The 26,221-nt window shown below is 35.2% G+C and overlaps 1 protein-coding gene across 1 annotated transcript in view; it reads right to left on the bottom strand.

Moving 5' to 3' along the window:
• Positions 1 to 1,027: 1,027 nt before the first annotated feature.
• Positions 1,028 to 26,221, bottom strand: part of AQR (aquarius intron-binding spliceosomal factor) — a 47,929-nt gene continuing 22,735 nt past the window's right edge. The window contains exons 21-35 of the mRNA XM_048947823.1: positions 25,352 to 25,495; positions 24,639 to 24,708; positions 22,271 to 22,381; positions 21,167 to 21,276; positions 18,368 to 18,503; positions 16,901 to 17,110; positions 16,467 to 16,604; positions 15,467 to 15,538; positions 11,260 to 11,447; positions 10,670 to 10,841; positions 9,443 to 9,613; positions 8,654 to 8,739; positions 7,564 to 7,738; positions 6,427 to 6,540; positions 1,028 to 3,921 (exon numbers count right to left, since the gene is read on the bottom strand). Coding sequence (XP_048803780.1) covers positions 3,682 to 3,921; positions 6,427 to 6,540; positions 7,564 to 7,738; positions 8,654 to 8,739; positions 9,443 to 9,613; positions 10,670 to 10,841; positions 11,260 to 11,447; positions 15,467 to 15,538; positions 16,467 to 16,604; positions 16,901 to 17,110; positions 18,368 to 18,503; positions 21,167 to 21,276; positions 22,271 to 22,381; positions 24,639 to 24,708; positions 25,352 to 25,495 — 2,137 coding nt within the window. The 3' untranslated portion in view covers positions 1,028 to 3,681. The remainder of the gene's footprint in view (positions 3,922 to 6,426; positions 6,541 to 7,563; positions 7,739 to 8,653; positions 8,740 to 9,442; positions 9,614 to 10,669; positions 10,842 to 11,259; positions 11,448 to 15,466; positions 15,539 to 16,466; positions 16,605 to 16,900; positions 17,111 to 18,367; positions 18,504 to 21,166; positions 21,277 to 22,270; positions 22,382 to 24,638; positions 24,709 to 25,351; positions 25,496 to 26,221) is intronic.

The raw sequence follows: 26,221 nt of genomic DNA, 5'->3' as shown, positions 1-26,221 counted from the left end.
TGTTCTTATACTGTTTTTCAAGCAAAGAGATAATGCCTGAACTCTGGAAAGTTTCTTACTCATAGCTAAAGTAACTCTTATTTGCTTTTATCTTTTTTTTTTTTTTTTTTCTCCAGACATTAACAGTAAAGCAATGGACTTCTCTGCATTACATTGATGTTATTACTTGATTCAAAGATCCTTGTCATTTTTCTTTTTTCAAGGTGAATGAAAATCATGCAGAAAGCTAAATTAAATGCAACTGTTTTTCTCAATAGCACTATATTACGTGACCTCTGATATGGGCTAGATTAAGCTGATTAAAGCCCTTCCAGAGCAAGGCCTGGAGAAATAATCTGCCCTTGTTATCTACTATGGGAGGGAGGAAAAGATCATTTTCTCATTCTAATACTGGCATTTAGTTTTCTGAAACAAGTACTTACAGAGAGCAAGTAGCATTACAGGTATTGATTCTTCCTCTTGCATCCATTTTAGGTAATGATTGTATAGATACGTCTATGAATAAGGAAGAATTTAATTTCTGAGAGCTGAGAATTGTACTTGTTCAGAATCTACATAAAATTAGGCAAATAAATGGATTTAACAGAGGATGCTGAGTTGAAATCATTTAAGGAAGTTATTTTTAAATTCACGATTTTAATAGCTTTATTTTAAAATGTGTTAGTACTACAGCACAGAGATTTTCTTTCGTCAGGTACTTAACCAATCAATCCTGAGACTCTAAGAAAACTACACAGAAAAGCCATGTAACAGGAAACACGTAAACAGCCTCTAAAACTCCCCTAACTCCTCCTTTTCTATTGATTGATTCTGCAAGGCAGACTACCATGTTTGGCAAAGGAAACTACACTGCCATATGTCTTAATGGCATTCAAAGATTCTTGACTGCTGTGGGTTGTGATTCATTTGTTGGCTAGGACATTTACTTATGTCAGCTTGCTCTATGACTTTCCGAGTGTTATCTAATTCTTGTTTCAATAGAATTGTATGTCTTGTTTATCCAGTAAAATGAACAACATCGACTACATTTTCTTTTTTTTTTAATGTCTGATTTCAAAGAATAAAATGACTCTTCCGTCAGCAAAGTCATTCTGTCAGCAATCTTAACTTCTAGACCTCATCAGGATACCTTGAATACCTACTTCCTTGAAGACTGATATCCTTTTATGTCTGATGAAACAGCAAAGACCCTTTCTCAGAAGGAGGTGAAGTGGCAGGATGCTTTTTTACCTTTTGGAAAAAGTTAGAACCTTATCCAACACATACTGTGGAATTAATGCAAATTCTGAGCAGGCTAGGAGAAAAAAAAATTATTATTTTTTTTTTAAATGAAGTTTATGGATGTCATCACAGTGTAAACTGCTCGTTAAGACCTCTGGCTTGCATTGTCTTTCCCCCCTTGACAAACTTGTAGGTTTTTTAGGCTGTTTCACTTCTCCCACCAATTCCTTCTTGTAAAGAAGAGTCAATAAAACACCAAAACTAAACATATTTCGGTGTGAAAGACAATTCATCCTTTACCAAAAATTAAATGCAGAACATCTACAAATAAAAAAAAGCCACATCACTTTACCAATCTTGTATTCCACAAGTACAAAGAACTTTCTAACCACTGCTACATGGTAAACACGACTTCCCACATTTGAAAACGCTTTCCATCACTGAAAAGTGTAAAGTTCAGTACATGGAAAGTAGCAGCAATGACCTGCTCAGCTTAAGTCAACTCAGCAAAACTTTCCATCTCTAGTATAGGCAATGCTTGGTCCTTCAGAAAAGTATGTATTAAGGCTGTAATGTTTTTGCAATTGCTTTTGATTCAGTTGCTTCTGCTTTCATGCTAGTCAGCAACGAGCTCCTTTACAACACCGCTCACCATGTTAGGGCAACACATTTGATGACTATAACTTGGCTGTTCTAAGAGGATCCCATGAGTCAGAAGGGAACAGATACATAGGCTTGCACATGGAACACAGTATTAAACAGGCTAGGTGTGCTCATACACCAGCAGAAAGATTACACTGCAAGCCATATACAAATCTACATCTTTACAGTCTCTTCTAGATTTGGTTGCTTTTTCCCTGCAGTATTGATGGAATCCCTGTCAATTAAACCATCCATTTTAGATTTAAAAAAAAAAAAACAACAACCCTCCAGAATCCTTTACTAATTTTTTTCCCCAGAATTCTGAAGTATAATAAATGATTGCCTGGCTCAAAAATATTTGTAAAAATGGTTTGGAAAACAGAGATGACAGACATCAGCTGAGCTTGTTGCATGTTGCTTGAAGGCCCAGTATTATTCTGCCCTGCTTGAACACATGAATGTTACCACATAAAGCTTACCATCCTAATATTAAACACATTGCTGTTTGTTCTCCAATGGCAAAGAATTTACATCATCTTCCACTCAGAACAAGTAATGAAATGACACAGTTTCAGTCAAAAGAGTAGTTTTTCTTTTTTGTGTGAATAAGAAGTTAAAAAAAATATTCAAGATCCCTCTAGGTCTGTGCAACCTATTGTAGGGTATCTGCTTTAGCAGGGAAGTTGGACTCAATCCTGAGATTCCTTTCAAACCCTGCAATTCTGTGATAAAGATCTTCAAACATGGTAATAAAAGCTTGTAAGCTAATGCATTTCTGATCAATTTAGTGAAGAAATTCTTCTGGAATCTTCAGAACTGCAACATTTGAAAACTAAGTATTTTCCTTTTGTCAGGAAAGATGTTCCTGTTTTGTTTGAAAATTAAATTTGGGAATTCATAAACCTTCCTGAACCACTGGATAATCTGCAGTTGACAGATATTCTTAATAAGCTAGGGAAAAAGCTTTCACTAATCAGTTTATGAAAGATGTATGTTTAGAAATCACTCCAGAAAACATACTCACCCATTACATCTCTAATATTGATATTACATGTTTTGTGAATCCTGCCTTCACCAAATTCCTTTTATTTGCTTTCCTGATGGGGCTTTATCCTGCTGTTCTCTTAAAAATGAAATAGATCTTATTTCAAGATTCTAACTTAAAAAAATAATGCTGTTTTAGAAGTTGTATCCTTACTTCTTGTGTAAGGGACAATCAAGTAGCAACAGCAGTGGCAGTCAACAATGGAACAGTTGCTACAAGTACCTGTACCTTATTCTGAGAGCTTGTTAAACTCCCAATTCAATAAAACTCTTTCAAAATTTCAAAGTGCCATGGTAATTCCCATTTCTCAAACTTGCAATTAAATAGCTTACTAAACTCGAGCCAAAACCTACAATATCATCTCAGTGTATATAAACACTGTTCCGTGTAAAAAATTCTCCACTGCAAAATATTAAAGAAACTACAGTGTCTGATCAATACTAAATATAGGTAATCAGTGAAGCTTAAAAGCTAATTCATTAACTGAATTAAAGGCATAAGAAAAGAATTCCAAATTTGTGTAAAAGTATCTTTACTAAAAAACTTATGTATATCATTTGAGTTGAATAAGCAAATTACATTACTGATACTGACAAGAACTCAGTGAAATGACTACCAATTATCTTTTTTGCCCAGAAAGCATTCAGTGAAAACAAGGTTACATCACACATGGAATCATTTAAGAAAAGTCAATGTAAAAATAGCAATCATATTTCTAACTGCATTTTCCCATTTGTTTTCCAGAATAAGTAAGAGTACAAACATCACTTGGATCACTTTTCATTCTCATCCTCAGGTTCACTGTCTTCACTATCACTGTCTCTTCCAGGGTGTTCTGGCATTGTTCGATGTTCATCCACTTCTGACACCTTCAATTCTTCCTTTACCATTTCTTCTTCTACCTTATTTTCTTCTGCATCTTCCTGAATACCCTGCACTTCAACTTCTGCTTCAGACTCTTGAGTTTGAGTAGTTTCAGGCTCTTCAATCATGGCAGGTGGGGGTAATAAACGCTGGATGATTAAAAAAAAAAAGTTTTCAGTTTTTACAACAAATATATCATTCTGGCATTTATTTCTATTTTAGCTCAAGCTGTTTGTTCACTTTAGATTTAGGGCTTTGCATCAGGTAAATTTAAGAACTTAAAATTTAGAAGACTTAATCATTTGCAGGCATTTTTCTCCTATACACATAAAATGAACCATCTTGGCTCACACATGAGTCTTATTCTTTTTGCCTGAAAAGCAAGTGTTAAAACGCAGTACTTTCAATTCAAGGATATCAAACACGTTTCATTATCCGAACAGCCACTCAAGTAATGGGACTACAGGGCTGCTGAAGCAACAAGCTCATTTCTACCATAACCTCACCTATTACCATTACAAACTCCTAGATAAGCTGGACTTACCTTTTTTATGAGTGTCTTTAATAACTTATTCCAGTAATTTCCCCTTGAAATATCTTATAAAGTCTTATATGTACATTATCTGTATTTATACAAGTTTCACCCACAGCTCTAAGTGTAGAAAAATGTAAACTCCAGTAACAGATTAGGTAATGCTTAGATATTTTTCACATAATACTTCTGTAGAAGTATTTTAGTGCAAAGTGCACAACCAAGAACCTGGTTTGCTAGCAGAAAGCATTACAAATAGCAGTGGCAACTACTTTAGACCTGGAAAAAAAAAAACCCCAACCAAGTATACAGTATGCAGAAGATTATGATGAAGCTATTCAACCTCAGACTGTACAGAAATGCTTATACTTATGCCAGACATCATCTAATGACATGACAGATATTTCCTTAAAATATTTTAATGAAATAGAAGCTTGATAAATCTGCAAGGATGGTTGTTTAGTTAAATTTTGCTTAAAGGCAACTTGGTTTCACTTGACAAATTAAGTGTTTAATTACAGTAAAGTCCTATCTTCAATTAGATGACATTAATATTACAAGTTTCTGACAAGCATTGGGCCAATCTATGCAAAAACTGTGACTACCAGCAAAGAAAAGCATTTTTTTCACAGACTTTGAAGTTATCACACTCATCTCCATAATCCATTTACTCATGGAAAAATGAATAATTAAAAGAGCTCTGATTTTGAAACAACAAATATATATATATAAAGTATAGAAAAGTATAAAAAGTGAGAAAGTCATCTACCACTACCTCTTACATATATATACACCTCATATATATATATAACCTCAAAGTATGAGATAAACTCAGATTTTCTGTAATGCAGCTAGATTCATGCTGTGCTTTGTGACTACTGTTAAGACCAATGGAAAAAAAAAAATACAATGATGTAAAAATATCAGAAAGGATAAGGAAAACTTCATTTTTTGGCTTCTGCTGCAGTAGTATGATTCATTGCCACAGCAGGGTACCTGTTTTTTTTTTTTTTTTTTTTTTTTTTTTTTTTTTTTTTTTTTTAAACTAATTTTAGCTAGCAGCATAAGACTAGGATGCTAAAAAGAATATCTGTTTATAAGCCGAAGGTTCAGGTGCACATTCAGTTAAGGAGTCAAATAAACCTTGCATTAGAGAACAGAAACTAGATCTCTCAGACAAGTGGAATCATGCTGATGCTCTCTGCACAATCAGATGGCATTACTTTTACATCAGTATTTTCCGCCTTGAGAAATTCTTCAGAAGAGCAAAAACCAACAAGGGAATAAATACTAAGTAAGAATACATTATAAGTAACATGATATACCCAGACATTAAATGGAAGGTGTTCCAGTTCAGGAATAGCATTAAAGATCTCTCTGGTTATGCTAACTGTCAACTATCTCTAGCCATCTGCAGATCCAAATACACTGACTAAAAGCAGATCTCTATATACTACTTAAACTGTTCTAAAGCTCTGCTTACATACACAATAAGGACTCAAGATCCATAATGGGTTTTGAATTCTGCTCCAGGGATTAAGCAGTGATACAATTAAGTATAAAGAGTGAGAAAGTCATCTACCACTACCTCTTACACTGTACTATTAAGTGACGTGCTGAACCAGTGCTGAAAAAAAATATTCTTCCAGACTTGCACACACAAGTACTACAGCTGCTAACCAGACTGAATAATGCAGTGAGCTAACTCGATTAAAATGGTTTGAAGGCAAGGAAATTCTAAAACTCTGTAGGCTGCAGCCATGTCAAGAAAGTATCTATTACAAAACACTATTCCACCAGGCAGCATTTACTGAAATATAACGCACAAGTTTACTTCAATTAAACACTGGGCAAGCTAGTTCCCTGGCATTAACAAAGAACTTTTGCACCCAGACAGAATCACGTCTAGCATTTTTTAACATCTATTTAGGGGGTCTTAAATTGCATCCTGAGTTACTTGCTACTGCAAGATTTTAGAGATTTCAATATTCTCCCTCTCAGCTTTAAAGCCTTCTTGAATTTTAAATGTAACAGTAACAATCTCAAACCACAACAGCACTTCCTGTTACCAAAATAAGGCTTATTTTGTATGCATACCTTTGAATAGTTAGAAGGTCCTTACCTGTTGGTAATGGCGTGTACTCTGTATCATGTGCATATACATGTTGTAAACAAAGTTAGCCATTTGAGGCATATTCTTGATAACATGTATTTGGTGAGTCGGTGGTTCCCCATTCTAAAGAAATACAAAATGTAGAAATTCAGCAAGCAAACACAACCATTATTCAAAGAATTATTTTATTGTATTAGGAAACACACTGAAGAAATTTTAAAAAATGCTTTCTAAGAAAGAACTAGCAAAATTCTTTCAAAAGGCAAGAAATACAGGTCTTGCACTTTTTGGCAACCGTTATTTATCATGATCCTGAAGTCCAATGAAGAAATTCAATTTAAAAAGGACAGGCTGGGTTCCAACACTTAATCTGTAAAGTATATTTTGGATTCAAGGATGATTTAACTAAAATTTAACTAGTTTCAGCTCAGATTAGTGTCAATGACTACCAAAGCTCAGCTTCTCCTTGCCTACACTCACACTGTTCTTTGCTGTAGAATGCAGCAGTTTCAAACAAAGGGCTTTCTTCCAAACTTGTTAACAGGACTTTAGAACAGGTAAAGACTTCTAATGGAGTTTTGGATTCATGCAAGTACCCGTCTCCAAACTCCAGGTAGCAAAGCAGGTATGCTCCGTCCATTTCTTGTTTGTTTAGCATCCTATTCATTGCGAGTCTTGTGATTAAGTGCTAAAGATCTAGTGCAGTATTAAATTTTTTACTTAGGCATCTAGTTCAGCAACGCTTCTGTTACACTGAATTGCTCAGCTGAATGCTATTTAACCTTTAATAAAAAGAAACTAGCTTTGTACTTTCTTTTTGAGAAATGACATTTTGCTCTATAATAAGAAAAAATACATAACACACTGCAAAACCTTACTTATTTATCCTGAAATAAAAATACAGCATCACTTTCACAGGCAGAACTTACAAATAAGTAGACAAAACTGACCAGTTACAGTGGTAAATTAGTTCTGTTGAAAAATCAGTGAAAAGCAGCTAGTGTAAAACGATCTAAGTCAACTCTAGGGATATAATTATCCAAGTAGTGGTTTAAAAGCAAAGACACTGCAGTTCCATGTCTTGTAGCCCTCTCAAAAAAGACAGGCAAAAAGCATACCACTGACATTCATAGCAGTTGTTCCTACCTGTCTTGCTGCTGGAAAACATTCTGTGGGAATTATATGGAGGTGAAGTGGTCTAGCTGTGAGTTGGCTGAAAGCTGGAGTTAGCTCAAAACAGTTCTGAAAGAGCGATACTCTTGCAAAGATATAAAGCCCAAGCCTGGCTCTTGACATGGCAACGACTAATCGTCGGACATCTCTTAAAAGAAAAAAAAAAAAAAAAAAAAAAAGAAAAAAGAAAGAAAAAATTAAAAACAAAACAGCCAAATTAATCATATACTTTTTCACTGATTCCATTGTTTCAATAAAACATGAATTAAGACTTCAGCATGCTTCTTTTAAGAAAACATGAAGTAATCTTAAACACTCTTGTCTTAAATTTTTCTTCTACATACTGCTACAATAACTACTAAAATCCTAGAACCTTCATATAAAAAGGCTTACTATATTGTTAATTATATTGAAATTACCCTTTATCTCTGAAGCCTAGAAAAACAGTTATATTTTACATTGGGAACAAATCACAATAGCCTTTCTGAATCCCTGAATAAGAAAACATAGGTTCTGATATCATCTTACTACTCCTAAATAGACAAGTCTTACTCCACCTTACTCCAAAGCTGAAGTGCAAACATTTTAGACTACAAATAACACAACTTACAAAGTGTCCAAACACTTCTGATACAAAACAAATAAAGCTGATTTATAGAAAAGTTCATTTATAGAAAGTTTAAGCCTGCATTTATTCAACAAGCATTAATTACATTCCTCTTAATCTACTAAATTAAAATTCGAATTCAGGAGTAACTATCCAAGACTACCTATTCAACTACCTACTATTCAAGACTACCTGCAATAACATAAACTTCTTATAGAATACTAGTATAGTATGTAGAATATAGTATAGTAATATAGAGTAAAAAAATAAAGTGGTTGCGAAGAGAGAAGCAGTGTTGTAAAAATAAACCAGGTCTAAACTTCTTCCAACGCACAGCATTAAACTTCAGTTCCGCTATGTACTGAAATAGTTGAAACTTTGTGCAATGTATCAAACATCTTTCTGATGTGGAAAACGTATACTTTAGCAACTATGCAAGAGTTCCTTTCTACATACCTAAGGTGGCCTACAGCTTTGGTACGCACTAATGAAAGGAGAATATAATCATTTTGTTGACCTTGAAATCTGTCCACAGTTGTTACCTAGAGAACAAAAACAAAACAAAAACCACCATAGGTTAAATCTTTGCCATTTTAACTACAGCCTGACATCAAAATTTTAGCACAAACTTCTGATTCAGATTGTAGTAAATGGGAAGACAGACGAAAATATTTGATTCTGATTTAATGCACCTTTAACTAAAAAACATCAACCTACTCTTCCTGGGAGAAGCTGGGACTCTACGTACCACTTCTTATTTTTACTTAATTCAGACATAACTCTGGCAAGATAATACCAAAAGTTTGTGGAAAACGATCAAATTCTGTAACACCATATTTTAACCTGTAGACACCAGACTTATGTAAATACATTTCTGTATGTTTTATAATATTCTTCATTATGCATTTTACCAAATCCAAACCATATCCACTCTAGGTGAATATATTTATTTTTTAAAAGGAGGACAAAATATATGACAAAGAAAAGAATTTTTATGTCTCATATAGTCCACGACATATCAAATTTGACTGATTTCACAGTTTCTTTGTACGACTAGTTTCAAACATGCAAACAAGATGATATGACTCTGTGAAATAGAATGTATGTTGATAAATACATGCTATATGTATACATTAGTCAATGAATACTTGCATAAAAAGTAGGCAATGTATTTAATCACTTCTATAATATGATAATCATGAAAAAACAGAACCACTTCAATGCCCAATATATTTTTTAAGTCACCTTGTTTGGCCGTCCAATCAATGGGTTATTTCCACAACGCTGGTTAATGACATCTCGGATCAGATGTTTCTGTCCGTTGTACGTTGTCAGGATACTTATCCTGTCTGCAGGATAACCAAGCAGGCACATATACATGAAAAGTGCCACAACATATTCTGCTTCACCAAGATTCTGAAAGGAAAGAGAAAAAGAAAGTTATTTACTTGTAAGTTTGATAGGCATTCATTGATGCTTTCTAGTATCTACAAGAAGTACTGTTTTACTTGTTAAAATCTAAATATTCATTAGCCATAAAATATATTAATATTTACTTGTTTCAAAAATTTAAAATGTTCAGTGTCTGAAATATTCACACCTGAATGTATTTCTATACCTAGAGCTGTCTGTCCAAAGGAATGTCATCCTATTACAGCATTGCAGAACTCAACAAGTGCCAATACACACAAAACCTCATCTCTTATTTAAAACTGTGGAACCATAATTTGTTAAGTATAAAAAGTTGACAGTGTAGAGATATTAGTATTTAAAATTGAAGGATTTAGAAACAGAGAAATGAAAAAAGAGCACTTGCTTAGTGCTAATTTAATAAGGCTCAAAAAAAAAAAAAAAAAGTTGCAATTAATCACTCTTCAGTATGCTAAAAGCAAGAATTGAACTAAAATAATTAAACTTCTTTCAACTCTTTTTTTCTTTTTCTCTCTACAATTAAAATAATAGTCCCAGATCATTCTTCTGGTTGTTGGAAGGTTTCATTATTTTATGAATGCAGTTTTATAAAATATACAGATTTTTAGAATATACAGATCTTTATATACAGATTAAATCAAAACACTGACTCCTCAAACTCAAGTATGCACCACAGAGCAAACTTTGATATTTTATACAGTAGAATTCTACCATTTATTTCACTGTTGTGACAATACAGCAGAACTAAACATCTTTGCCATAGGCCAAAATGTTTCATAATTAATTACATACCAAATCTCTCTCCCCCAATGACTTTGAGCAAATGGAGATAGCAAGAAGAATCATTCACTTGGAGCAAAAGGGCATAACAAATTATCATCCTTTTCAACATTCAAATTGATTACAAGGAGAAAATAAATCATGTATATACACAACCAAAAATCTGAGAACATAACTATCAGCTTACAGAATTTTGATTCATTGCAGATTCAAAAAAACATATCTAGATAAAATAAAGTATACATTCAGTATTTCTCTTACCTGATAGAAATAAGGATTGGGTTCAGACTCTCCCACACCATTGAAGTCTTCTACATTTATAAGTTGGAAGTCGTATAAAAACCCAGCATTGGCTGTTCTGAACTCTGGCATAAGCTGCACGTGAGGTAGATTACCCAGATTTTTATAACGCCAGTTGTAGAGGTTACATAAACTGCCCGAAAAACACACAAGCAGTTAACATGGGTTTTTGAACTCAACACTCAACATTTTATTATTATTGCTATTACTATTTTAGTTTTTGGTTTTTGTCCAGTTCGCAGAAAACTCAAAAAACTGCTGAAAGAACCACAGTATACTCCATTTTTCAAATTGAGAACAAAGACACGAACATTTTAATTGTAAAGCTTTCAGAAAGGATTTTGGCAGCGTTCTTCAAATGATGCAGCTACCACAAACTTTGTTTGTGCTAACTTGCCTCCTAGTCTAAGCTGAAATCAATGGCACAAAACAGCTAAATCTTCACTTTGCACAGACTCCTGTCTTAACAACCCAAAGTTTCCAATACTGTAAGTTTGCTTTTCCAATTCTTAACCTGGCACTAGAGAGACATGCAGTTTTATTTCACTCACCTTGCTCTTGCTCTTCCTTGTGCATCCAAATCAACAGTTGGCACTCCAACACGAACAAACCGTGTGAAGAGGGACTGCTCCATGTTGGAGTATTTTTGAAAAGCCATGTTCTTAATGACTGGTGGCAACTGGTGATGGTCACCAATCATAATCCACCGCTTCAAACGACTGAATCCATCCTGAGGGTTCTAAAATCAATTAAAACAACTGTAAGTACTACAATATAATCAAGGCATTCAATTAAAACACATGAACAGTCAAGTGGTTGTCTCATAGGGCAAAGGCTATTTCAGCATTTGCTCTTAAACTACACTGAGTTGAAACTGTTTAAAGACAACTACTACATTCTTTCCAGTTTCTATTTCCTACTTTTCAAGTGTTTTTGAGTTTGCACGTTTCTCCAATTTACCTCTGGAATCCTCCATCTTCTGAAAACTCTTCAATATGTTAAATATATCTTTCCCAGTCATTCTTGATCCTTTGCACGCCTACATTACGTACTGATAGAATGAATGAAGGATCATTCTAACAGATAAACATAAAATAAACAGGCATGTGGGATGCACTACCCAAGAATTAGAATCCTGAAGATTTCTGCCTGCCAGCTCTACAGTTCATATCTAATACTTTCCCACAGGAGAACTACTTGAGAGAGCCTGAAGTTCCTTCTCTTGACACTTGAAGAGCTCTGAAGCCCTCTCTAACAAGGGTGCAAGGAAGGAAAACTGAACTCTGTCCACCTCATCATGACAAAAGATACCCTAGTAAGAAAGTAAAAGGATGAAAATTATTTTCAATTGCTAATAGAAACATTTCTTATTCTAAAAAAAAAAAAAAAAAAAAAAAAAAAGTTACTGGTTTGGAGAAGTTCAAGTAACAAGAATAATTTGCTCTTATCAGTAGTTTCAAACTCAGAGAGCAAAGAGCTCTCCAAATAATTTTCTGTCCTTCTATGATGGAGTGATGGCATTGATGGACAAAACGAATGCAACTGATGACACCTACTTGGACTTCTGCAAGGCCATTGACATGGTCCCCCACCACATCTTCATCTCTGGATGAAGATTGGAGAGATACGGATTTGAAGGGTGGACTATTAAGTGGATAAGGAATTGGTTGTAAGGACACAGTCAGAGGGGTATGGTCAATGGTTTTATGTCCAGGTGGACGTCAGTCATGAATACTGTCCCCTACAGGGGCCTGTTCTGGGACTAGTATTCTTTAACATGTTTATCAGTGACAAAGAACACGAGACATCAATCTGAGTGGTGCAGCAGATACAGCAGAAGGAAGGGATGTCATCTAGAGAGACATTGATAAACTTGAAAGCTGGGCCCATGTGAACCTAACAAGGTTCAACAAAGCAAGCGCACTTTGGTTGCACTTGCTGAGATGCAATTAGCGGTCCTGGTAGATAAAAAACTTAACATGAGCCAGCAGCATGTGACTGCAGCCCAGAAAGCCAACTATATTCCAGTCTGCATCAGAAAAGGGATGGCCAGCTGGGTCAGGAAGGTGATATCCCCTCTCTGCCCTTGTGAGGCCCCGTCTGTAGTACTGTAACCTGTTTTGAGGCCCCAACACAGGGAAGAGGGTTCAGATTAGGGCTACAAAGATGACTAGAGGCCTGGAGCACCCTTCTTACAAAGACAGCCTGAAGGAGCTTCTCAGCTAGAGAAGAGAAGGCTACAAGGTGATGTCATTGCAGCATTCCAGTACCTAAAGCAAGCCTACAAACAGGAGGAGAATCAACTCATTACAAGAGAAGATAATGGCAGGACAAGAAGAAAAAGTTCTAAAGCTGAAGGAGGAAAGATTTAGGTTGGATATCAGGGGGAAGTTCTTTACGAAAGGTAAGTGAGGTGCTGGAATGGGAGGCTGTGGATGCCACATCCCTGGAGGTGTTCAAGGCCAAGTTGGATGGGGCCTTGGCCAGCCTGGTCTAGTGTTAGATATGGAGGTTGGCGGCCCTGCCTGGGGCAGGGGGGTTAGAGCTTGATGATCCTTGAGGTCCCTTCCAACATAAGCCACTTAATGATTCTATGATCTACAAAAACCACAGGAAGAGCCATGCAGGATTTAATAATTTGTTACACAGCACCTTAGCAGCATTCAATTCAGGACTGAGAAAAGGCAAAAACAACATCCTAGAGTAACTGTTACACTGGTCTTCAGACAGATTTAAATAGCCTAAATATCTAAAGACCAGCTTCCATTAGAAGTCACCTAAACTATAACTTATGCCTATATTCCCTTCAGGCAGTTAGAAGCACCTAACTAAGCAAAAAAAAAAAAAAAAAAAAAAAAAAAAAAATCTCCTTGTATTTGCAAGAAGCCTCATTGAATTTGTTTTCTCTCCAGACACTCCCAAAATAACAGAAATCTATGATCCTGCTCAGAGTTCAGGCCACTTAAAATCTATGCGTTAATTAATTAGTTGCCTATTTGCTCTGAGTTATCAAAACGTGGTAGCCTTTACCACAACAAAAAGGTGATAAAATGCAACACTGATGTTTCCCAAACTGAAGAAAGATATCAACTGAGCTGGGAAAGCATGGGCTTTACCAGCAGCATGATTCTTGGACATGTACATTGTCTTGTACACTAGGTTTATAATGAATTAACTCCTTCTAACTGTATTTGATACTCTATTGTTAAGGAGCTATGTGAAAAATTATGAGCTGTAATTAAAATATAGAAATCTTTAATGGAGATTCTGTTAAAATTCTTTGGATATGGTTTTCTAGAAGAATTTAGATTGTTCATTTTCAATGAAAACCACCACCTTCAAACAAAACTTCCAGAAAGGAAAGTCACTTTTAGAAAATGAGCAAACACAGACTCTGTATTTTTCAGAATCCACTAGAGTAAGAATCAAATGAACAACTTAGGCTCTTAGTTTCACTAATTTCCCACTTTTATTTTCTGCTTAGCAGCTAAACAGTTCCGGAGAGAATCCACACTTTACTACCAATGGTGAAATTTTATTTCATGACAATTTGAGATACAGAAAATACTAGAAAGCTGATTTAAAACTTGAAAGTCATTTAAGCCACAGATGTGCAAGAAGCACAGCTTTCTTCTTCCTGAAGGCCTACAGCTCTTAAAAGAAGGAAGTGATGCATCTCAAGCTGAGGTCACTAAAAGCAAACCCAGAACTGGACCAGCAATCTTCACCTGAGGCACAACAAATTCAAAGATAGGCTCACTAAACACAATGAGTTTGGTACAATCAGAGTAAATGCTTTTAGGGAAAGATACTTATTAATCAAAGAATACCCAGAGTTGTACAAAGGTCCCTTTCCAACTCCGTTCCAACAAACAGGGACATCCATAGCTAGGTCAGGTTGCCCAGAACCTGATCCAGCCTTGCCTTGAAAGTCTCCAGGAAACAAGCATCCACACATCTCTGGACACTCAACTGCAACTGTAGCAGCATTAGCTGCTCTATTACAACAATCCCTTACCATCACAAAGATAGGGGATAAGACTTTCATTCAACTGTATCACATGTACATTACTTTATCTACCAATTCTAGGTTTGAAAAATACAAGCTATAGATGATTCCAAGCTAGACATTTACCAATGCAGCCAGATAAAAGTCGCTTAATTATTGGTCAAAAGTAGACAGAAAAGAACCAGTTTCTATTCCTCCCCTCCCACCTGCGGCAGTGTTGTAACATCAGTTAAAATACCTAATTTCTACCAGGCTCTAGTTTTCCTGAAAGTTGTAGGTAACAGACATCCACTTAATCTCTCAGTTTTAACTACAACTGGCCAAACAAAACTGGCAGATGAGATGATAGAGAGCAATTATATAGGCATTATGCTCTTGGGAAGCAGTTAAAACAGTTATTTCACAATAATTGCCAATTTAAAAAACTGATAAAATTATTAAAGATTTAACAACAGCTATGAAATGGCAAAGAATAAAAGTAAAAGAATGACAAACCAAGGTACTAGTTCACTCACATTTCTTCACATTTTCAAAGTGAAACCCTGACAGTCACAGACACTCAGGGTAAAACACAGGATACACAACTAATGAAGAAAAACGTGAAAGTTCTTCGTGTCGGCAAAACAGGAAATACCAGTTCTATGTTACCTTCCACACAAGACACTTTCCTTTTAATATTCTATATTATTCAAGAACATGGACTTTCAATTTTCATTTTTTTGCAGCATGTTTTATAATATAAGTCTAACCTGTAACAGGAGAGGTATAAAGGTTTCTATTTCCAGAATCTGTGCAGACTCTTCCATTAAGATGTTGTCATACTGAGAAAGAAAAAGTATACAGAAGTCCATCAGTCAAATAATACAAGTTAACACTGTTATTCAATCTACCAAAAGGGAGCATCAGTTGCTTAACTGGGGAATTAAAAGTTCTGTTTGTTTGTTTGTTTTTCTTCAGTAGGACAGTTACACAGCAGGATTTTACTCTATAAGCAAAACGCCAATAGACTAAAATCAGTTTCAGGGGGTGAAATCTTATTACATAAACAGCAAACCTATCCATACCAATCAGTCCTCAGATCTAGAAACAACCTGCATCTGAACTACATTATACTCTTTCCATACGCCATAATTCATCCTCAAGGGAAAAGCTTTCTGCAGTGAGGCAAACCAACTTGGTGTGAAACCAACTTGCAGTGAAAAGTTGCACTTCTGTGATCCAGTGCATTATAGGAGAAAAACACTGAAAGAGATGAGGGCATCTGTCAATTTTTGTCAGAAATCTGCAGTAAATGAATCTCAGTGCAGAGCAAAACCAGCGCTGTAACACAGCTCTTCTCAAACTGCTCCTTTGTAAAGTAAGCAATGCTGTAACGAAAGTGTCTTTCCCAGTTCATCCTTTCTTTTATTACCCAGTCATATAATGGCAGTTCACCTAATATGACAAAACTTTTTTTTTTTTTTTTTTTTTAAATATGCATGCACTTTCAAGCATTTCAATATGTGCAACTTAAAATGTTACCATCTTTAACTTCTGATTCTGTTAGTAAGAGTTTTCTTCAAAAAATTACTATTAGAAACATACTGGTAAAAACACGCAACTCAAAATAATCCAGTCACTTAGATCTAGGACAGATGAAAGGTCTGAATAAGGTGGCCTAGGAGGGGGAAGGAGAGGAAGTGACAACATCATAAACAACAACAAAAATCTAAAAAACATGATTAGTGTTACTATTACAAATATAATTACTTTGAAGCCTAATTCAACCAGGTCGTGTCGTTTCAGAGCGGCATGGGTACAAGTCATAGCAATGATTTTTGCCTCTTTCACCAACAGGTATTTAGATCTATCCAGGCCACTGCGGAGAAGTTCAAATGCTCTGAATTCCTGTGATAGAAAAAATAATTGAATTGAGAGAAAATTTATATACAAACTTACAAAATGCACATAAAATGGGTGCTTCCTAAGCTCAAAATAAAACAGATTAGACTCTTGTCCCTATTGCAAAGTATGTCTAAATTACTTGAAGGGAGAAATGCTCACCAGGACGCCTTTCAAGCTAAAGAAGTTGCCTAGAGGTATATACTACTTCTAGGATTTAGGACAAATAAGAATTTTAGAACTTTGTGAAGTTTCTTTAGGATTTACCAGAATTATTAACCTTTAACAGATACAGGTCTTACCTCAAGCTGAGTGAAGATTTTCTTTAGATGTCTAAAACACCCTTCAGCAATCTCCATATCTTCTTCATAGGATCTGCCTCTGAAAATTGGTTGAGGAGCATTTGCAAAATACTTATGAAAGGGAAAGAAACTGGACACATCTGTAACATCTGGTAATTTTCCACCTTTAACTTTCACTTTGCTGATATATTCTTCCCAACGAGACATTACCTATGGCAAACAAAAGTATCATACAGATGTGTTTTTTTATAATGAAGTCACAGGATATGTGTCATCTTGTATACCTAGTTAAAATGGTTATTTTTATTAAATCAATTCTCTTAAGTAACTTTTAACCACAGAACACATGTCTAAACTAGCACTTAATCTTGACACAAAGTAGGATGTTTGAGGCTTTACTCTTTCATTCCCAGCTATTCTACCTCCTCCACACTCCTCATAAAGAACTGTTCCAGTATACACCCTTCCCACAGAGTACAGTCCTTCAGATAAAGACTTCTTGCCAGGAGCCTGCTCCATCATAGACTCTCTATAGGCTCCAGCTTCCCTGAAGACACATCCACTTGCTGCAGAATGTGCTTCTCCACAGGGTGCAGCGTGGAGATCTGCTCTACTGTAGTTCTCCATAGGTTGTTAAGATAAAAACTGCTTCACCATGGTCCTCTTCTCCAGAGCTCCAGAGGAACTTCTGCTTTGGCACCTGGAATTTCTTCTCCTTTCCCTCTTTATTCACTGACCTTGGTGTCCATGAGGCTGTTTCTCTCACATTATCTTCCATCTTCATATTTTCCTAATTATCTGTACTTAAAATATTTCTGTTTAAATACTAAAATGGATTCCTTCAGGAGGAAATTAAAACAGAAGATGAACTTGATCAGTGCTTCTATCCTAGTACACACCAACTCCTTTAATGTTTGGAACCATGCTACTGCTAACCCAAGGTAACTTCTCTCAAAACATATATGGTGTGGAGATTTGTTCCTAAGTACCACTCTACAAGTCTGCATAAGCCACATTACTTGCTTAAGATGACTCTGTGTCTACATCAAACAGAAATGAGGGGTAGACAATATACAGAAAAATCATTGTTCTGTAGACTATGCATCTGATTTCAAACACAAAAGCTTTCTTTAGGAGCAGAAAGTAGCAGCTGTAATATTTGTCCAAAATACAAAGCACTCCACAGATTTTCATAATTGAAGGGAAAAATCCAGGTTTGAAATCTTGCCAGTAGTAATAAAGCGTGTTAGTCTTATAATTAATATGAGTCAGGAATTAAAACAATATTAAATTAAAACAAAAGCAATCTAAATAAATAATAAAGAGGGCTTTAGACATCTTATATTTTGAACCACTAAAGAAAATGGGTTTTTTTGAGACCTGATTCTGAAAAATTCTCTAATTTTCATAGTGTATTTCATAACACACTGAGGTCATACAGTCTCTGTAAAGTATTTCAGTCCTTACTTGGTATAAGAAAAAGTGGCCAGCTGTTTCACAAGTGTAAGAAACATCTCCTGGAACACCAAGACTCTCTTGCAATCGCCCAACTTCTCGCAGGAGTTCAAGTCTTCGAGCCAGAACATAATTCACTCTTCCATACCTACAAAAATGAATTAAGGTTTTACCTATTTTGTATACAGACTTATTTAGTTCCAAACTGGTTTACGTAAGAATCAAAAAGAGAGATCACAAACACTTCTCCCAAAACCACAATTATAAAGGCTGCTCCAAAAGTAATGCTTCCTATTTTATTATAATAGACCACAACATCAGCAGAGGATGCTGGTGGCGTGGTATGCTGTATGTTGTAAAATGTGCACGTGCATGTGTGAATATATGGATAATCACAAGTGAAACCAAACTGATAACCCAAGCTTTTGTGTAAGTCTAACTTCTTTTGGCAATATACAAAGTGCCTTGCAATAATGCTCAGCCTACCGTAACAGACAGGTCTGCATCCATACATAGGAGGACACTGTTCTACTCAATGCTGCTCAGGAAAAACCTTGTACGTTGTTTGGGTGTTAAAAAACAGTTGTTGGGCTCTATCAGAAGAGGGGTGGCCAGCAGGGACGGGGAGGTAATTGTCCCCCTCTACTCTGCCCTTGTGAGGCCCCATCTGGAATACTGCATCCAAGTGTGGAGCCCGCAGTACAAAAAAAAAGACAGGGAGTTGTTGGAGAGGGTCCAGAGGAGGGCCACGAAGATGATCGGGGGACTAGAGCACCTCCCCTATGAAAACAGGCTGAGGGAGCTGTGCATTTTCAGCCTGGAGAAAAGAAGGCTGCGGGGTGACCTCATTGCAGCCTTTCAATACCTGAAGGGAGCCTACAAACAGGAGGGGAGTCCTCCATCTGAAAGGGTTGATAACTGCAGGACAAGGGAAAATGGTTTTAAGTTGAGGGAGGGGAGATTTAGGTTGGATGCCAGGGGGAAATTCTTTACAGAGAGAGTGGTGAGGTGCTGGAACAGGCAGTCCAGAGAGGCTGTGGATGCCCCATCCCTGGAGATGTTCAAGGCCAGGTTGGATGGGGCGCTGGGCAGCCTGGTCTAGTATTAAATGGGGAGGTTGGGGGCCCTGCATGTGGCAGGGGGGTTGGAGATTCATGATCCTTGAAGTCCCTTCCAACCCTGGCCATTATGTGATTCTGTTGTAATAAGAAAAATAAAAGGAAATCCCTGGGATCTCAGTGGCTTCTACTGTCTTATTTTCAACAGTTTAAAAAGTTAAAACTGGTGATTTCAATTTAGAAAGACACAACTGAATGCGGTACTGTTCACAACCAAAAAAACAACTTTCTCAGGAACTGTGACAGTCAAAAGCCTTGTACTATTAGATCTTTTTTTTCCCTTCAGCAAAACTAATTCATCATTATTACAAGTTACTATAATCAGTTTTTTTTCCATGCTTCCAGATGTGCTATTGTTTTTCATGATTTAATAAGAACTCCCTGCTTCATTCATTCATTAATATAGGAATTTTCTTTAGCTGAGATCCTCTTTATTCTTAAGTACCAGTTTAAACAGTTCCTCTCCACCTTATGTTGTTAAAACTCCCAATATTTCTGTGTCTGCAGAGGGAGCAAAAAGTGAACAAGAAGCTTGCAAGTAGTCAAAATTCTTCAAGCAGTACCAGCTCTCTAGAGCAGCCTGACACAGGAAAAAAAAGCAACATTAGAAGAAAACAAACAAACAACAAAAGGTATATAGGAAATAAACTTCTCCCTGCAGTACATTCCTCACCACAACTCTCCTTCTCAAACTGCCAGAACCCACAGAAATTTGCAGTACTGACCTGTAGGTCTACAATTACTCTGAAAGCAAATGAGAATAGATAATAATAGAAAATTTCATTTAATTGTGAGCATTACACTTCCAGGAAAGTGGAAACCATAGATTTTACTAAAATACATATCTACCATGATATCATTTCACTAAGATTTTGGATACCAAATTTCTGGAAAAAAAAAGAAAAGATTATGTTCAATCAATCAAATCTGAAAAAAATCCTGAGGATTTCTTTTGCTAAATGAATCTCAATAACGTGTACATGATTAACTTCTCATGACTAAATAAAATTTTTACTGCATCTTTTGGAAGTCTAGGTATTGCTATAAAACCAAGTACTAGACAATCCAGTCATTTCCATTGCATGACCCTTATATCTCCTGCTTGCATTTATGAATGCTTGTAATCCCACTGACGTCAATTGGACTGGCATGTAACGTAAAGCATAGAAGCATTTACAAGAATAGGTTCTTAATTCTTTGTACTGATGCACACTTGATAGCTTGCCTTACAGATGCATACTTCAAAATATATTACCAATAAAATAAGTAATTTTAGTACTATTTAATATTTTGAAAAACTGGAAGCACAAAGTTTTATTTCTACTTTATGTGCATACAATATTCAGAGGTGAGATATTTGCACAAAAATTTCTAACTGCAAAAACTTTATTAAACTTTTCCCATTAAACAGATTAACTTTATAAAATACATACATGCCTAGAACATCATAAGCTACTCTTATTGAAGCAGCTGAATTTGTGAACAAGTAACTGCCAGATCTGCCTTTGGATTCTCAAAGGAATACTTATGCTACTGAATAAGAATCAAAATTACTTAATTCTATTCTGAAAGTAAAACTGCATTATTGGGATTCAATACTATGAAAAACTTGCCAAGCAGCTCCTTGCACATTTACAACACACACCTTAGCTATAATACTTACATAAACTATCTTTAGCACCTTCTTTCTTACCTGCTGAAATCTTTCTCTGTCTCCAATTCCTCTTCTCCGTGACCCAGGCGCAGGAGGTGGCGCTCATCAATGTCTAGAGCCATGATTTTTTCAAACAGCTGGTTCAAGGCCTAAAGATTGACAAGAACAGGAGAAAAGGTAGTTTTTAGAAGCTGTTGTAGAGAAAACCAAAAGAATGACTGATAAACCAGCTAAGAAATAACGTATATTATGGTACAATGAAAGCCAAAGAAAACATGAAGTTTATGCTTAAGTTTGATTGTGTTAATCTTGACACTGGCAAGAGACATCAGTCTACTGAAACTCCTCTTCATGTGCTTCACAGATTTTCATTTATTATTCTGATTAAATCACTTAGTTAAAAAAAAAAACAACACACTAGTTGATAAAGCTATCAGTTTACAATATTTTCTTAAAGAATTACATTTTGCAAACATAGGGTTGGGTTGGTTTTTCTTTTTTGTGTGTGGTTTTTTTTTTTAGATTATTTTGAACTAATTTTGTCATTTAATTTTTACTGTAAATTAGAATTAGAGTGCAATCTGGTACTGATTGGCAGGAACCATGACTATTCCATACGGTAAAATGAATTTTGCTGAACTTCAGGGTGAGCTATGACTGATGCCTTAAACTCTTCAGCTCTCTAAAGCTTAGTATTAACTGTACAAAGTTTTAAGTACAGGGTCAAAGTATGAAACTAAGAATGAAGTACAAGTGGAGCCTGCTTATGTTTATTTCAACTGGAAATCATGCAAACACATTAAAGTATGGTACTAAAATACAACTCGTTATCTGAAGTCAATTCTAGCATGCGTATGTTTGTGACTGTAAAACTCTGCATAAACTTTTTTCCCCTTGAAAAACACTTCCTGATTTCAAATCTCTTAAACAGTTAAATACCCTGAAAATCTCTGCTAAACATCTTAGAGTTACCTGAAATTCAAAAATTTCATCTACCCTTTTAGCTTTCGCAAAACTGCTCACAAGTCATCATAAGTTTACACTTCTAAAAGACAACTGAGGCTTCAAACCTACTGATCTCAACATATGCTGCTCTTCCTGATTTTAACCACGGGAAAATTTCATGCATTGCTATCACCTTACCTGATTAGAGTGGGTAACTATAAGAGTTCGTTGTTCTGGGAAATTATGATAGAGATTGGATATTATCTGGACTGCAACGTCAGTTTTCCCTGTACCAGGTGGACCTACTACCTAAAAACAAAACAAAAAAATAAAGTAGTGAAATACAAAAAAAACCACTCAATTTAACACAGTATTCCACAGGACAGAAATTTAGCCTGCCAGGAAGAACAGAGCAAGCTCACAAGACCTTCTAAGAGAAAAAAACCCAAAAAACAATTTGGCCTCAAGATAGGCTACATATACAGGAAACAACAGGAAAACATAACTAAAAAATAATAAGGTAAGGGAAAGAATAGAAAACAGACTTCACTCTTTTCACTTACTCAGAACAATTTATAACTAATGATACAATACCAATAATTAATGTTTTCATAGGCTCAATTAGACTATCAACTTTAAGAAATTTTATGCATAAGACATTTTAGGTATTATAAACTACTTCAAAATATTTTTTTCAGTAGAAGAAAGAATAGCAGATGTCACACATCTACACATAAAATTTATAAACTGCAAAAAAAATCACGCTTGTTTTATTCAGACAGAGCATCTCATTAATTGTTAGACTTTAAAACAAGTAGGATTGTATTTCTCAATCATATTTGACAGAAACAAGTGACAGAAACAAAAAACAAAGCACAGGTTTATACTGTTTAACTGTAGCCTGCTTCTACTCTTCACAAAATATCACAGATGTTTTAAACAAAAAAAGAAAAACCAAAACACTCATAGAAACAAAAATGGCTTTGTCACTGTTTTTCCCCTTTAGACCACCAGATTCCGCCCTGTGACTCCTTTTAAAAGAAATTAACAAATGATTTTTTAGCTGTAAACTTAGAATTCTCTAAAAACCATCTTCTCAAAGATTTATGCTAGGTGATAGACTATTAGGTGTAGTACATTATCATTTCAAAACCCACTCAAACATGACACATGATAGATTATGATGCATTATACAGTTGCATTAGAAAGTCATTTATAGTCAACTAATACTAAGTGAGAATAATAAACAGTATGCAATGCTATTTAAAATACAATCAAAAAAGACACTAGGTGATGGAAATATAATCTTCCCCTTGGCCCTGGTATTTTGTGTTAATTAAATAGTCAATAATGGTAGTAAAGACTGTAACTTCTGTCTTCTTTCTGTTGACAGTACAATAATGAAATAAAACTATTAAAACACTCCTATTCATTCTTGTGCATTCTTAAACAAATACTCAAGAAAAAAAACACCCCACCCTGTAACATTGTTAAAAAAATCAAATTTAAAATTTATCACTGTGGCATTTTTACAGCATTCCAAAAAGAGACTTTTTATTTATGAATAAACCTAAAATCAGTATCCTATCAGGAAACAGATAGTTCTGCTGTGCTGTAATAGAGAACATACCACACTCAAAAACACTGTGAACTCAGGAACTTTTATGTACAGTTCAAGACAACACTAGTTTCAGCACATCTAGTCAGGCAATGACAAAAGGCGTACAACAATTCTACTGAAATTTGGTTTTTCCTTTGAGCTGCATTTTTTGTGCTAGCTATGCAGTGTCCAGAGAGTGGTAAAAACATGAGAATATGGAGGAGGAAAAATATATACAAATGAATACTACTACTACTATGACAACAAAACAAACAAACAAACAAAAAAAACACCCTAAGAACTAGCATTAATGCCAATGTAGTCCAAGAAGAGATTAATGGCATTGAGCAGAGAAGTCACATGAGTACTCCACTGAGAAATCACTGCCAGGATAATCTGTGCTTCACTGGAATACAGGCACTTGTAGTCAGGTAAGCCTTGGAGACCGCTGCAGAATTTCACTGATCAAAAATTACTTTCCCAACAAATCTGCAACACTGATTTTTTTTTATTTTTTTTATTTTTTAACAGCTCCTTATATCTATAAGTCAGCAGGATATAAGGGATAGTACATTAAATTTCACAGGACAGTAGAAAAAAAACTCCATAGGGATAACTCAATAACTTTCATTTCTTTTAACGAACCTGTATCAGTTTTATTTTGATCTAAGTAATTTAAAGTGGTTTAAAAAATGGCAGACATGACAAAAGCTAGAAGTCTAAAATTATCAATCCAACCAATGAAAAAAAAATTCAGTTGTTGAGTAAAGTCTTCAGTCATTAAGAGCGGATTCAGCCAAATACAGAGATCAAATATGAAATACTTATATATTATTTTCTCTTGTTCTAAGTTATTAATAAGTAAGAACTCTCACAAAGGCTACAGAAAAAGGCATTATGGGTGTTTCATTTAATGTACCTAGAAGCTAGAATCAAACAAACAAAAGCAGTTTAAAATATTCTTACCATAGTTAGTCCAGGTTGCATTCCTGCACGAATAGCTTCAATCTGGGTATGGGTAAATTGAATAGTATTGCTGTAACAAAGCAAGATAAAAGAATCAAAAAAACCCACAGATTTTGCCAACAGTTTCAGTAATACTTTAAAAACAAATTTGCTTTAACTTAATTGGCTACACATTTCTCCAGAACTTCATGCCTCTAAACAAGACACTAAATTATATTGGCCAAATTACTACAAAATCACCCAGCTAAACCAAAGTCTTTAGTTACTATCTACTGAGAGTACTGTAAAATTATTTAGCTATAGTTCTCCTTTTTAATTCTTGAATAATACAGTGACGTGTTGAAATACCAAGTTAAATGACATTACTAGATTACCTGGATATAGAGAAAACTGAACTACTTTTTTCTCCCTTCAGTAAGGAATCTGATACAGGCCTGTCAAAAATTCACTTCCAGAACTACCACAAGCAAGAATAGTTTTACTAAGGCTCTACTCTGCATGCTTTAAGTGCATGCCAGTATTTCTCATAATACTTTCCCTTTTTTTTTTTTTTTTTTTTTTTTAAATAGAGATGATAAAAACACCAATGAAATACTCCTATATTCAACTCTTTTGGTAATGAAATCACAATTACATTTTAAAAAAAAAAAAGTATGTTTAGTTATGAAAATGAACTGTTAGCACTTTTAACCAAATTCACATACATCTATTACCGTTTTGGTTGATTATATGGATATGGTCCCCTGTTTGGAATGATGTGAGGCTCTACAATCAATGTTTTCACTTCTTCAGATTTTTCTTCATTCCCATCCTCTTTTCTTTTCTTTCCTTTACCTCCTGTTATTGGGAAAGTTATCCTGTAACATATAATTCAAATCTAAGCTTCAAAACATGCACCAGACTGTCTTACTGTCTTACAAGTTCATACAGAAAGATTTATTTTGTCACTGTTGAGCTAAACAATCATAATATAGATTCAGACAAAGTATAGATGAGGACAAGACAAAGGACTCTTAAGCAGACTAGGAGAGTATATTTGACAAATACATCAAAAGTACATCAAAAGTGTACTTTATATAGCTTGAAAAGACAGGAGCAGTGCTTTAAGACAAGTGAAAGAATGCTGATAGCAAAGAGTTCAAAAACGAAACTGGAAGGGACAGGAGTCAAGATAGAACAGAAAGCCACTGGCACTGTCTGGTCAGCTGTAATAACCTGATTTTGTTCTAGAACGGATGGACACCTTCTTAACAAAATGTGTCAATGTTCTAAACAGTTTCAATGCAAGGACTTTCATCCTCCCACTTCAGCTTTACTTTTATAGTAAATGTTGTCTAGCATCTATACTTTAATTCAGCAACAAATTACGGAGGAGGAATTCCAGTAACAATTCAATCATCATGATGCAACAATGGAGACATTTATAGCATCAATAATGTTTTAGTCTCTTTGTAAGACAAATACAGCAATACCTCTTCATGTAGAAAAAAATGTGAAAGTTAACAATAGTTCACCACAGGAAATTGCATGTGGTATGTATATGCAACTTCTTCAAACTACTGTCATAGAAATGACAAACTGTT

Source organism: Lagopus muta, chromosome 6 (genome assembly GCF_023343835.1).
Source record: "Lagopus muta isolate bLagMut1 chromosome 6, bLagMut1 primary, whole genome shotgun sequence".
In the NCBI taxonomy this organism is placed as follows: Eukaryota; Metazoa; Chordata; class Aves; order Galliformes; family Phasianidae; genus Lagopus; species Lagopus muta.
The sequence above is the reverse complement of the archived record's forward strand: the minus strand, read 5'-3'. Positions and strand labels throughout refer to the sequence as shown.